The sequence below is a fragment of the Vulpes vulpes genome, chromosome 6, assembly GCF_048418805.1.
Source record: "Vulpes vulpes isolate BD-2025 chromosome 6, VulVul3, whole genome shotgun sequence".
NCBI classification, from domain to species: domain Eukaryota; kingdom Metazoa; phylum Chordata; class Mammalia; order Carnivora; family Canidae; genus Vulpes; species Vulpes vulpes.
In genome coordinates, this window is record NC_132785.1 from 8,627,024 (window position 1) to 8,640,722 (window position 13,699).

A 13,699-nucleotide genomic window follows, 5' to 3' on the forward strand; every position below is an offset into this window, starting at 1 on the left:
AGCCCCACTCTGGGTATGGAGATTGCTTAAAAATAAAATAAAAAATGTACATATAAAAGCAAGCTCTTCAGGAAAATGAAACTGGCAGGGAATGGGTGCCGGCTGGGCTGTGATTTCCCTTCACCCTTCCCATATTATCCAGGCATGGGAGAGCCTGGCAGGGAGGATAGGTGGCGATTACAGCTGGCAATCGGGAGCAGGTTTAAGCTTCTCACCTCAGCTGATAAATGGACCAAGGTACAGAGGCCCCACCTGCATTCCCCTGAGCTGTGACCAGATTTCAGAAAGAAGTTCTTCCTACTTTTTATTTGTAGCCCCATCTACTGTAAGAAGCTGGCTCCTCTGTGATGCTGTAAGGGGCTCTGAGGACACCATCTTGGCAAACGGATGTGAGTAAAAAGTCATCTGGGTCCTGTGCCATGCACAGATAAAGCATACACAAAAAGGATACCAAAAGTGTCATTTTAAGGGATTTCCCTCATCCAAAAGCCATCTGCAAGAAAATTCTAGTTAACTAAAGAGCCCATAATTGAGGTTTTACAGCATAGATAAGAGCTATCACCTACGAGTAAGAAGATCACCATCAAACAAAAAAAATTAATCATTTATATCTTACACTAGAATTTGAACATGTAATATAGCTTAAATCTTTTCTATTGGCAAATGGGTATTTTGGGTGAGAGAAAATCAATAAAGATGTTTATATCAATTCATTTTTCTCTAGGGTTCCTTGCCTCTTTGCCTCTACCTTTCTTTTTTTGGTGGAGCTGGACAGGGATCTGTGATCTCACAGCTGAGTTCAGAGACTCTGGCATCTCTATTTTAATTTCACAGGGAAATGCCTGGAAAAGCAGGACACCTTGCAAGGGGATGGGGAGATGAGCACTATAAAGGAACTGGAAGAGAAGCCCTTGAATTTCATAAGAGTGGGTAACATGACAATATTGAGCAGCTTTTGATTATTTCACACTACTTGATATAATTCCCTTTGGAAAATTAATATTTATTCACAACTTAGGTAAAATATATAGTCAGACACATTTGGTCAGGAGCCCATCAGGCTCATTTATTTTTAAGATATCCAAATTTTGTGATTTCACTAGTAGTTAAATACCTGATTTATAAATAAGAATAAAGTATCAGATATTTAAAATTCTTGGCTATCATTAAATTATATGTCTGACAGTGTTCATTTTAAATGTTTTCCCATTAATTTCTCTCATTAGGCATTTGGCAAATAATTGTCTAGAAAATATCAATGAGAGTATATTTCAAGATTATGCATATGTAAGTTGAATTTACATATAAATGTGTATGTGTATAGAAACATATATGTGTAGATGTATATATGTGTGTATGTATATTTATTGAGCACCTACTTAGAAGGCTACTTCATGAAAATTGTCACCACTGGGTCAATACCCTGTTTACTTCTCTTATATAGAAGATTTTTAAATATTATAATTAATTTTTGGTATATAACGTCTAAAGAAAGATAGTTTAAGGATATTTTTGTGACTTTTTGACACTTATGCTTTTGGCTTTCAAAGATTTGATAATTTGCAATGTTGACTCCTAGTAAGCTACACTGAAGTCTAGTGGGTTAGAAAAAGGAAAATAATATCTACTTGATATAAGAATTAAGTGAGATAATAATAATTAATAATATAAAGCCCTTAAGAAAAAATTTAAAAATTTAAATCTCTTGTTGAGAAGTTGTGTCAGTAGTCACTCTAGTCAGTGGGTAAGTCTGCGTGACCGATCAGTATACAAATCCCACTTGAGACCTTGGGGAAACTCCTGGATGTCAACAGCCCACTACATTTATAAAGGCAAAGAGTATTAAATAAATACTAAATTAACACAAAAAATAACAAAATGTGGGAATTTTGGTTTGGGAAGCTATAATAAGTTTTGTTCAACAACAGAACATGTAATTTTATGAAAATATCCAGAGATTTTCTTAATGTGCATATCTACTGTTGATAATAGAGTGACATCAAATTGGCTTGCATAAAATGTGTATCATTTGTTGATTATGGCACAGACACATGTTCACAAAATCTTAGATACAGAATATTTATCCAAAATCCCACATCAAAGAACAGAAAAGTGCCTTGAACCAACAAAAGGTTCTTCGGTAGTAATAAATTAAATTACATTAAAACTGACATTAAAGCTAAGTTTTACGATATTACATGTGACATGCAAGAAAAAGAAAAACAATTCAGGCAGGAATGTCGTGCATTAAGATTTGCATTCATTCATAACATCTGAAGGGTTTCAACCATATTCTACCACCACTGAATGCTAGGAATCTGAGGTCATACCCAATCTAACATTCAAAACACAACTTAATTTATATCTTAGTCTCCTAACCAATGATTTTAAGGAAGAAGCCAATGCCTCCAATAACGAAACCTAAGAAGTTTTAGCCACATATTGTTATGCAGTCACATAGTAAGAACATTCCATCTGACCAGGTTTGAGGAAAGTAAACATTTCCACCTTTTAGACAATGCAATTGTCTCAAATTCCTCCTACCTTCTTACTAATATGAGCATATTTGAACGTGTCAAGTTTGCACAATAAGAAAATGGCTTTGTGGAATGTATTTTTTGGCACAAAAATATTTTCTAATACCTCAAATCAAAATTTTTACCCACAGCAACATATCAAGCCATAGAGGTGCTTCCATGGTGCTTGCTTTTCTAGGCAGAAAAGTACAGAAACAGACAATTGCTTCTAAGAGCTTTGTATTACGTAGCAATTACTTCCCTTCCAAGGAATAGCACCAAAATGATTACACCTCAGACTGGGGAGTGCTCCTTCCAAACTCTTTAATTCCCTGGAGAATTCGCTTCATATGACCCACTTTCGTTATCCCCAGGTCCTAAAAACAAACAAACAAATAAATAAATAAACAAACAAATAAATAAACAAATAAAAAAAAGAAAAAAGAAGGAAAACAAGTTTATTGACAAGAGAAAACTGGGGATTAAATATTTTACTAGCTTAGAGTATAATTAGCATTTAATTCATTTACTTTAGTTTATACTCAATGATTTATGAAGTAAGAGCTATGAAATCAGTTTATAAAGTTTATAAAGCAAAACAAACCTGATATTGAAAAATTACCAACCAGTAGAAAAAAAAATCACATCCTACACAAACTCTTAAATGTAACGTTCTCAGAAATTATACACAATGGCAGTAATTCGAGTCAAAATTAGTTTCTCCTTTTTCTTCCTCTTTTTTAAAACACAGGTTCTTTTGGTATCTCTGATTAAAGTGACATGTGACATCTGGGCAGCCACAAGCAGTCTTAAGCAGCCATACACTTCCTTCCTAGAACAGGGGACTGGAAAGTAAAGCCTAATCCTAAAGAAAGATATCAGGGGCCACCAGCCTAAATTTGGAATGTAAATGTATTTACAGTCATCTTTAGAGCCTTTGATTTGAATGGATTGTTTAAATATTCTACTTTGTAACGTGGAAGTATAAAAAATTGCTTAAACTTAGCTATCTGTGGGTTGATGCTTCTCCTCACAACACTTGTGGCTCCCTTCCCTCAGAACTTTCCTGGTTTCTTACAGAACTGTCTTCTTTTAAAGAGCCAAGAATTCAATATTTAGCTTTCAGAAATGGAGGATGATTCCAGAGTGTGCAGTGCACAACAGGCACTTGACAAATAAATACTTGTTGCACGAATGAAGGAGATACATACAAGACAGCCGTGATATTCACTACCTGAAAAGCTAAAAAAAAAAAAAAAAAAAAAAAAAAGAGTGATGGCCTCCAAACCCTCTGGTTTCTCTAAGTATACTGGGCACAATCAATGTGAAGTCAAACCCATTCTGTATAAAAAACAGAAGACTTAGAAATATTTGAAAATTAGCAAAAAAGATGGCTTCCAAAGCAGCCTAGAAAACAGGATTATGAGGGACCACAAAATTATGTGTCTGAGATGATAAAGATTCCAAATATCCATTCTATTTTGTAGGCTAGGAGCACTATTTATTTTTAAGCTTTAAACGAAATAGATCAGACTACTGTAAACACGCACACACACGTGCTCTCTCTTCCATTTACTTTTTGGGCTCTTTGAATTGCATAGCAGCAATGCTACTGACAATTTTTTATCTATGGATAATTTTGAATCTTTCTGGAAAATACTCTTTTTACAGCAAGTGCTCATTTCAAGCTTGAGATAATTTCTGGGTCACATTTTTACAGTATGTAACCAACCCTGAAAAAGACATTCTCATAAGACGCCAGGTCATTCACAACCAGTCTTAAGAAACTATATGTTTTCTGAGTGTGTGCTAAAATAGCAAACTTAAAAGCAAGGCCAAATCCTAAAGGTAGATAGTTAGTGCCTGCTACCTAACTCTGAAATATAAATGCATTTACAGTTGTGTTGAGATTCTTTGGGTGGGATATTTAAATACTCTTTCTGCTTTGTGATAACATAATTATCTGATTAAGAAATACATTTAATATTAAATATTTTGGGATGCCTGGGTGGCTCAGTGGTTGAGTGTCTGCCTTTGGCTCAGGGCGTGATCCTCAGTCTAGGGGTCAAGTCCCACATCGGGCTCCCTGCGAGGATCCTGCTTCTCCCTCTGCCTGTGTCTCTGCCTCTCTCTCTGTTTCTCATGAATAAATAAATAAAATCTTTAAAAAATAATAATATTAAATATTTTATCTCAGGCCATATGCACACTGTATTCTCCAGAATAAAAACTTCTTTGAGAGAGGCAGGCTCTGCTCAGAATTACCATTTGGGTGTAATGAGATGAATGTTTCCCACAGAGTTAGACTAACTTATAGCTAAATTTTCTTTGAGTTCAATACTTTCATGTCTTCTAGGAGTTAGGCTATGATAAAGTTGTGCCATGACATCTGTTATATCTTTCTTAATTTATTTTATCACAGTCTTTATTATGGGCCTTTTCTTTCTCTGGATGAATAGGCCTAATTTTGCAGAAATATGCTTTGTATATATTCAGCGATCTCTCTAGTGATCTCTCCAGCCACACGTATGCAAACTTTCCAAATGGAAAAAAATAAAAAACCAACCATACGAATAAAACCATTGTGTCTTTACCATGGTCTCTAGTGCCCCTCACTTTTGCCTACTGTCTTCCTGGAGGGAGAATAATGGATCAGTTTATTTATCTGCTAAAGCACCTCAGAAATATTTTTCTTTTCCCATCTTTACAATGACACATTGCTATCTCTTGTCTTGCTGATAAGAAAGTAACACCTGAGCCAAGATCTGAGTGGGAGTTAGCCATGTGACGGGTAGCAGGAGAAGCATACTGTAGCAGGGTGCACCCCGAAAGGTGAGAAAGAGTTTAGTATTTTTAAGTGAATGGAATATAGCCAGGCTGGATGGGGCATAGACCAGCAAGGCCAGTGATTCACCAGCAGGTTAAATAAATGGGCAGAATAGTGTAGGCCTCACAAAAATGTGAGGCTTTATTCCAAGAGAAGTGGGAAGTCATTGAAAGGTGACCCATCTGATGTTAAGCTATCACTCAGAGTTGCTAAGAACTCTGGCCTCACACAGGCCAGTGGTGAGGTGGCATGGAGTAGGAGTGGGGGAAGCAGGAAGAGAAATGGGCCGAGTTTAGAAACCTGACTGGGTGATGCCCTTCATGAGTAAGGGGAAAACGATAAAGATGAGGAAGGTGCTGAGAATGGCGGTGGGTTTCTCCTGCTCGAGCACCTGGAGGGAGAGAGGGGTGATTCACTAAGATGTAGAGTCATAGAGCAGCACAGCAGAGTAGATGTTTGGTTTTTGACATGTTAAGACTGACCCCCCTGTGTGATAGGCGAGTATCAAGTCGAGTCGGCAATATAATCCTAAAGCTCACAAATGATGTCAGGGCTGGAGCTACAAACCCATGAACCACTCACATATTCATGGACCATATCTGAAGCAACGGGAGTGGATAAGTGGGTAATCCATTACCGACATTCAACGGCTTTACTCTGAAGAGTCTGCTCCCTCTTATAGCTACGACCAGAGAGCATGGGGAGCTCAATTTCTACCATCATGGCTTTGTACTAGAGTAGGCTCTTTCCAAAAAATTATTTTCCTTTTGTTATTCCCCCCCCCACCCTGTTTTAGAACCAAAAGAGGTAAAAAGGACTATAACAATACAAATTTCTGAAAGAAGTGTTCTGCGGGAAAGAATGTAATTTGCATTAAAAATAAAAACACAACAGAACAAAAAGTCCCATGAAAAGCTAAAGAGAGTTCATAAAAATAATTCTTAATCATTTCCTTTTTACTCATATTCCTTCTTCCAGCCAGGTCCTATCATTCTAAATTTGACTTTGTATGTGTATGAGTTCTGTTTTTCCATTCTGCAAATATCTGCTTTACTCACTGTGTGTGTATAGATGTATTTGTATGTTATAGTCACATGTACATATATATAACATATACATATATAATTATATATACAGTCTTTTCCTTAAATATATGCTTATTCATGGCAGATGAAATGTAAGCTCCTGGAGAGGCTGGCATAATATATCAATCAGTAGCTATTCGATAAATATTGCTGCCTGCCAAGAATATAAGAAGCTACATAAATATGTTGGATATAATGATCCCCTATGTTTATTTTTTTATGCACTCATTCCAAGTTTCGCAGTCAACCTTTACTCTATGGACTCTAGCTTCATATATTTTGCTATTTTCCATATTTGGGACTCTCAACTGTGGTAATTAAACTATTATTTTATTATTATTATGGTTAAAAATGTTTAAGTATATGTAGCATTCACTTTTAATGCATTAAAGCTGCTTTATAAAATCCTATATGCTACCCATTAATCGTTCAAAGGTCTCTGCTAACATGTTTGTAGATAAAGGCACGACAGTTTATGAATTTGTTAGGAATTCCCTGTATCATAATTCTATGCAATTCAGAACTTGTTCTATAGGAAAGGGATCACTGAAACATATGTTAAAAGCTTTATCACTTGTTTATTATTCAAGCTTGGAATTTTATTTTTTGTTTTTATTTTTTTCAATCTTGGAATTTTAAAATGGCAGTGTTTGGTAAGAAAATCTAACATGACAAAATTCTCCTCCTAACCTTAAGATACAACAGTCTACTTTGGCCACTTTGAATCTCCACCCCAAAAAATAAAAGGGAATTGCTGGAGACCATGAAGTAATGATTTTCTTTTCTTTGAAATAAATGACAAACAGACTTTAAGCTGCATTCTCGGAAAAGTGAAGCATAATTTTTACTTCATTTACTAAAGAAGATAATAAATTTATTTTTGAGAATAATACAATCATAACAGTAAGTCACTAAGTAGCCACTGCTGTAAGTCTCTTACCTAGTTCCAGATATTAGGAAGACTTTGTTTTTGGTATTTTGACTCATTTTTTAGTTGTTAACCTTTTATTAAGAGTTTTAAGGGTTATTTTCAGCAATAATTACCACCTTGGACGCTGATCCAATAAAATGAACTGACGGAAACATGAGCTATTTGGAAATATTAGCACAGGAACAGCCATATGAATGGATGCAGAGAAAAAAATCATTAACTTCATGCTAAGCTTTAGCTACAATAACCAGAGAATGATACCTGATAGGACAATATTGCTGACATTCTTGTTTAAAAAGCATACAAGGAACTCCAACCACAGGACAATGCATATTAGATTATTGCACATTTGCATGACATAAGCCAAGCTAGAAGCACAGAACGAAAGAGGTGCAGGAGAAAGGATTCTGTTTTGCAGGGGAAATATTCAAAAGCAGAAAAGAAGCACAAAGGAAATACCTTCAGATCTCGCCTTTCCAGATGCAAAAGTTCAGCCCCTCTGATGTCATGACGGATGAAGATTTCTTTGTACTCTCCCAAATTGAGCAGATCCAGCCAAGCAGCAACTTCCTCTGTGCCCCATTTTTGAACTACCAAAGTTAAGAGCAAAACCCCCTTAATTTCTACATGCTTAATGCAGTACAAAGCAAAGGTTGGCCAAAGAAGATGCAAGACAGAGTACAGCGGCAGTGCTAGCAAAGGGAAAGGGCAAAGGTGTCGTGTTTCGACAAAACTCCCATTTTGTTTCTCCCCCATGCAGGTTACAGACTGTCAACGAACGCAAAGATCTGACTATGCAAAGACATTCATGGCTGTGCACCGATGCCTTTAGCTTTAGCTCAATTTCCTCTCAAAGTCGCCCAAACTACACATTCTAAGTAAAAGCTGTCTTTCTCATGATTAGGATCAATAGTACAAGATCCAAATAAACTCTGATGACTCTCCTTAAGGCCATATATGAAACTAGTCAGAATTTAATTAGCTATAAGCAATTTTAATTTTCAATTAAAATTGAAAATCTGACATGGGGTTCTGATTTTTACAACAGACTTCTGCTCCACGTCTTGCTGAATTCAAGTATTGCCTTTAGTAATTCTCTTACTGTTCATAATTCTAATTATTGACAATGATAGCACTAAATGTGTTGTTAGATCGCTTAACGTCCTCTGAAAACTGTCAATACTGCTAAGATTAGTTGTATTGTTATTTTTCAACACGTATTACCATTATTTTGTGCATGTTATTCAACAGCGATTAGCTTAATTCAAGTGTATCTATTTGCCATATTTGGTTTTAAAATGCTCTTCTATAGCTGCTCTCCAATTGTCAAAAAATAAGGCCATGTATCATTTTTTAAAAGGAGATAGCTCACTTGGAAGAATTATTAAATGATTTGACTGTGATAGGCACCTACTGCCATATACACGGAACTTGAAGGTGCTTCAGCACTAATGCAGCATTAAAATTAATTTCTAGGGGAAGATGAAAGGAACCAGACAGACAACATCAAAGACAGTTTAATCTTCACTTGAGAATGTGAGTGTCACGGTAGACTGTCATCACCGAGGGATCGAAATGGTGTAGTAAGTTCTTGAAACAGGAGAAAGAGAATACATAACTTTAGATGGAAAACAGATTTAGCAAGTTAAAGGAGTGAATGTAAGTTTCCTACATTCCATTAATCAAAATATCTAAATTTTGAACTTTGAAGAAGAAAAACAAATCATACACCGATGCCTTGAATTGTTGTCATGCAAGACAAAGGGCCATCTAAACGGATGCACTGACGTCCACTGAACAGAGCATATCAGCGACCACCTCGTTTTCTCGTGTGCTTCATAGCTACAGACTCCTACCGTTTTGGGAACTTACTTTAGGTGTGATATGATTTACTGTATTGCGGTAAAAGGAACATAAAATAAAATTCACCATTTTTACCATACTAATGGTGTACAATTCGGTGGCATTTAGTACATTCATAATGTGCAATGGTCACCACAAATAGTTCCAGAACATCTTTATCGCCTGGATGGCATTGCTGTAATAAGCTATCTTTTCCATAATGTTATACTTTCCCTTCCGGTGCGGATCACCTACCAGGCTGTGAACTTGTCTTCTGCTTCTGAACTTTCTCCTTTTTAAATTTTGGCACGATACGAAATACCGTGCTTCTGCTGTTTCTCTTGGTGCAATCCATGGGGGGCTCCTGTTCGAATAGAGCAAGAAGAGAATTTTCTCAGGACATTAAGAGGAGAAGAACTCACTCCAGTATCAAAGACAACGCAGGAATAGATTATAAACACAAAACACTGTTGAAGTGATGCCTTCTTAAAAGTGTGTGATGTTATGTACTCCTGAAAATGTGCTGATTCCTTTTCTTCACATAGAAGCCTTTTCTTGCTCATTTAAGAGCAGCACATGTGAAAGTAGTATTCAAAATTTATTATCCCTTGACCATCTCTTTTTCAAAAGACGACTCCAAACTATTGTCATAAAGTCTACCTTGATAAAGAAACAGGCCAAATTTTACATACCTCATCTTCATTTGGGTGTAGGATATAATAAAGCCAAGGAATCTCAGTTAATTTCTGCAGCTCCACCTCCACAGAATGTAAGGCGTTGGATACCCGCTCTTCGTGTGGGGATTCTAACTGCTATTTACCAGCATATTAAAAAAACAAAATGAAACAAGTCTCAATGACCCATCTCAAACAGAATAAATTCATTTTATTTTGACAACGAACATTCTCATCTCTTATTAGGGTAGGCGCAGTTATTGTTGTTGGTAATAAAAAGGAATATAGGAAAAAAGGAGCCAATTATTCTATATTGAGCTCATTTTTAAAAAATCTGGATAGATATATCTGTACTTCCCAAAGATAATATAAATCGTTAGTGTGATTTTAATAATGTCACAGGAAAAAATTATCGCTTTTGGTGGTTTTCTTTTTATTTTTTTCTGAAAATTCTTTCCTCTCTCCTTCCCTCCCAATCCATGCATTCATCCACCCACTCCACTAGCTCGCTTGCTAATAAGTAATCTCACTGCTCTACTTATTTGTGGCAAAAATCCTTCTGATTTCCAGCAAAAAATCCTCTGATTTCCAGTAAGCAAGTAATACTATTCTTAAAAATTGGTCAAAAACATGTCACATAATAAGAACTGCTTGGCACAGAAATCTCCTGGAGAATTAAAATAGTAAGTTTAAGGAAAAAAAAAAAAAAACCCCTCCACGAATCTCAGAAAATTTTGTGATGAAAAGCTGTTGCAAAAATCAGGGAAAAGCAAAATGCTAAAATGGTTTGCAATTTGGAAGAGAGTTTGGAAACTTTAAAGAGAATTTAACTGGTCACTTATCCACCTATTTGAAGCAACTATTAAAAATCACTTAGAAATTCAATAGTAAAGGTGAAATAAACACTGTTATGTGTAGAACAGGAAGGGAGGTGACTGCCTTCTGGTCCTGGCTTTGTTACTAACTATGCAACCAAGGGGAGGCTGACTGATGGTAAGAGTCTTAGTTTCTTCCTTAATAAATAGTAGAAAATGACTCAATTATTTCTAAGGTCTACTCCCGCTAACCAATTCTTTCATAAATTACTTTAAAACTGTAGAGGATACACATATAGGTTCCCAGAATTTTAAACTGAAAGTTCAGCGAAACTGTTCCTGTTATTTATTACAGTCATTCTTTTTTCCTCTCGGTTATTTAAGGCATCTACCCTTTCTAGTAGTTCGTAAGAATATGGAGATTCTCCACCTTGTCATGTAAGATGTACCACTTTCGAAGAATGAACACCTTATAAAATTGATAAAATGGTATTGCATATTCATTCCAGAAGCAAAATAAAGTGTAAACCTTAGCTGAACTCAAATATGATTGATTCTGTATTTTGACATCAAGATTGCCGAAGGTTTTAAAAAAATTCACTGGTATATGTTTTAAACCAAACACCCATATTTGACAACGAGAGAGGTAGATCGAAATGATTAAAAGTCTGTGGGGTTAGTGCTTCCATATTAACATAATATAATTGATAAATATTAACCAACTAACACTCAGTGGGTGCTTGCAGTAGAGAGAGCTAAAACATAGAATAAGTTCTGCTTCTAGAGGTTGTCAGTCAAGAGTTTTCTATTTCAAATAAGACAGAAAAATACATGTCCTTCACCTAAAAATTGGGACCAAAGTCACAGCTCCCTGGATTTCACTGGGATCATTTTAGAAGAGGAGCAAGACGCCTCTGGTTAATAACAGAAGTGCCAAGAATTGGCAAAATGTTCCATTGGTTTTATCAAAAAAGATAACCAATGTGTCTTCCTAAAAGTCTTTCTTCACGGCCACTGCATAGGGAGCCATGCCTGGCCCCAAGGAAGGTGTATGTATCCCTTCCTCTAGAGGTGGGGAAGAGCAGCGGATGTCATTCATCCTTGAAGCTTCTCTTCTCACAGTAAAAGACGCTCCAAGGACGGTACTCTTCTGGACCCCAATCAAACAGAAATCCTAACCACAGTCACACAGTTAACCAGACTGTGACACACCTTCCATTTTCCCACTATGCCAGATACTATGACTTTTACTACCACTTTCCTTTAGGTATACATTTTCCAGAGCAAGAGGTAAAACTACCGTCAAGAGAAATGTTTTAAGATCATCACAGAACAGTTCATCAGAATTGTTCCAAGGAAGAAAAAATGGGCCAATGCATTAGGCTTTCTACAGTTACAACAGCATGTGTGAATAACCCACAGTCAAACACTAGGGGGCGAGAAGACCCAATATTCTAGAATATTTGAAAATGGTGAGAGTAAATAAAAGGCTGACAAGGTCAACTCTGGGGAAATCCAACAGGACATCTGTGGGCTTTCAGGACTTATGCTTGAGGTCCAGGGACCGTGGGCAGATTCAGACCTGCCCTAACCTTGGTTTCCAGCACCAATCTAAGCGAATCTAGAGACAGGGCTAGTTCCTGAAATTAGTTCTCGAAGCATCGAGTCTATAAAGTGTTACCCTTTCAGCAAATCTAAAAACCAAACCGATCATATCGCAGACGTTAATTTCGGGAACAAAACCAATGGTTTCCTCTATTTTACTGCAATAAGGAATTCATGAGTACCAAGAAATGCCTGCTACGTTTCATAAGGGCTCAAGTCTCTTCAAAACTGACTGGGGAGAGCAGTGCTGTATAAAAACATGTTGGCATATGTGAATGGAGACTTCTACTCCTGTTAGCCTGAATCATAACCCCCCGAGGTAGCCATATATTTCCTTGAAGGCAAAAGCCAGGTAAAAGGGAAGCTCTGAGGATGGAGGCCAGAGGCAGGTTCGGCATTAGAATTTGATGAATGCATGTTCCCTAATAAAGGTGAGGCCCACACATTGATCATCATTCTTGTGTTACCAGTCATCTCTTCCTTACCAAAGGAACCCTGCCCACTAGCAAAGATTCTGTTTCATTATATAGTGCCTTCACATTGATGGCTATTTCAGTGGCAGTGTCTCTCGTAAGACTCTAGAAGAAAAAACAACACATCAAACACAAGTAGTTCTATATGAAGGTGGGATTCAATCATCAGCAAATACTTTAAATTTTATTCTTCCCATAAATTCACATCACAAATATTTGGAAAAACCTACCCAAATTCTATTACAATTGAACAATTTCACCCTCGTATTTGTTCGTATGATTACTTCTTCTAATCCTTACCTCGCAGAACCAAATGAATGCACTGACTATGGTTACACTTAACACCACATCTCCTGCGTACAAACATGCGTCTGCTCGCAACATATACATCTTCCCACAAAAAAAGTTAAGTCAAAGAAAACGATGCCTTAAAGAGGTCATTATCAGATCATAATCAGTTTTATCCCCTGACTTTCACTCTCAGAAGTAGGAATCAGGTTGTTTTTTAGGCTTTTAACTTGAGGACTAGCATTTATCTGTACATCAATTTAGGTAACTTCCAAGGAATAATTAAAAGAATATGATAATGCTATCAATTTTCTCTATGCTACAACTTGTACCATGTACGGCATTCCAAGAGCACAGTATTCTTTTCCTTCTCTAACTTCTATGTTAAAAAAATGATAGAAGTTACAAATTAAAAAAAGAAGTTACAGATTCCAGCATCTACATGAAAAAGTTTACCAACTTTACCAGTTTAATGGAACAACATGAGGTGAGGACAACTTCTGCACAGAACTTCGACAATGAATGAACATCTTTAATAAAAAAATGCGCGGTATGTAGGTTTGTCCTACGCCAAAGTGCAGGGAGAAGGTGAAAGAACGAACAGGGAGGAATGACTGTAGCTCAAAGGAGAACGAGTGCAAGG

At 36.5% G+C, this 13,699-nt stretch overlaps 1 protein-coding gene across 5 annotated transcripts in view; it reads right to left on the reverse strand.

Moving 5' to 3' along the window:
• Window positions 1-1,040: 1,040 nt before the first annotated feature.
• DGKH (diacylglycerol kinase eta) overlaps window positions 1,041-13,699 on the reverse strand; it is a 176,902-nt gene continuing 164,243 nt past the window's right edge. For 3 of the 5 annotated variants that reach the window (XM_072760621.1, XM_072760623.1, XM_072760622.1), the window contains 5 exons: window positions 12,781-12,873; window positions 9,894-10,013; window positions 9,457-9,565; window positions 7,819-7,949; window positions 1,041-2,893 (listed from right to left, as the gene is read on the reverse strand). In XM_072760621.1, the coding sequence (XP_072616722.1) occupies window positions 2,804-2,893; window positions 7,819-7,949; window positions 9,457-9,565; window positions 9,894-10,013; window positions 12,781-12,873 (543 nt within the window). In that variant the 3' untranslated portion in view covers window positions 1,041-2,803. The remainder of the gene's footprint in view (window positions 2,894-7,818; window positions 7,950-9,456; window positions 9,566-9,893; window positions 10,014-12,780; window positions 12,874-13,699) is intronic. The other 2 variants (XM_072760620.1, XM_072760624.1) reach the window with 1 other exon arrangement.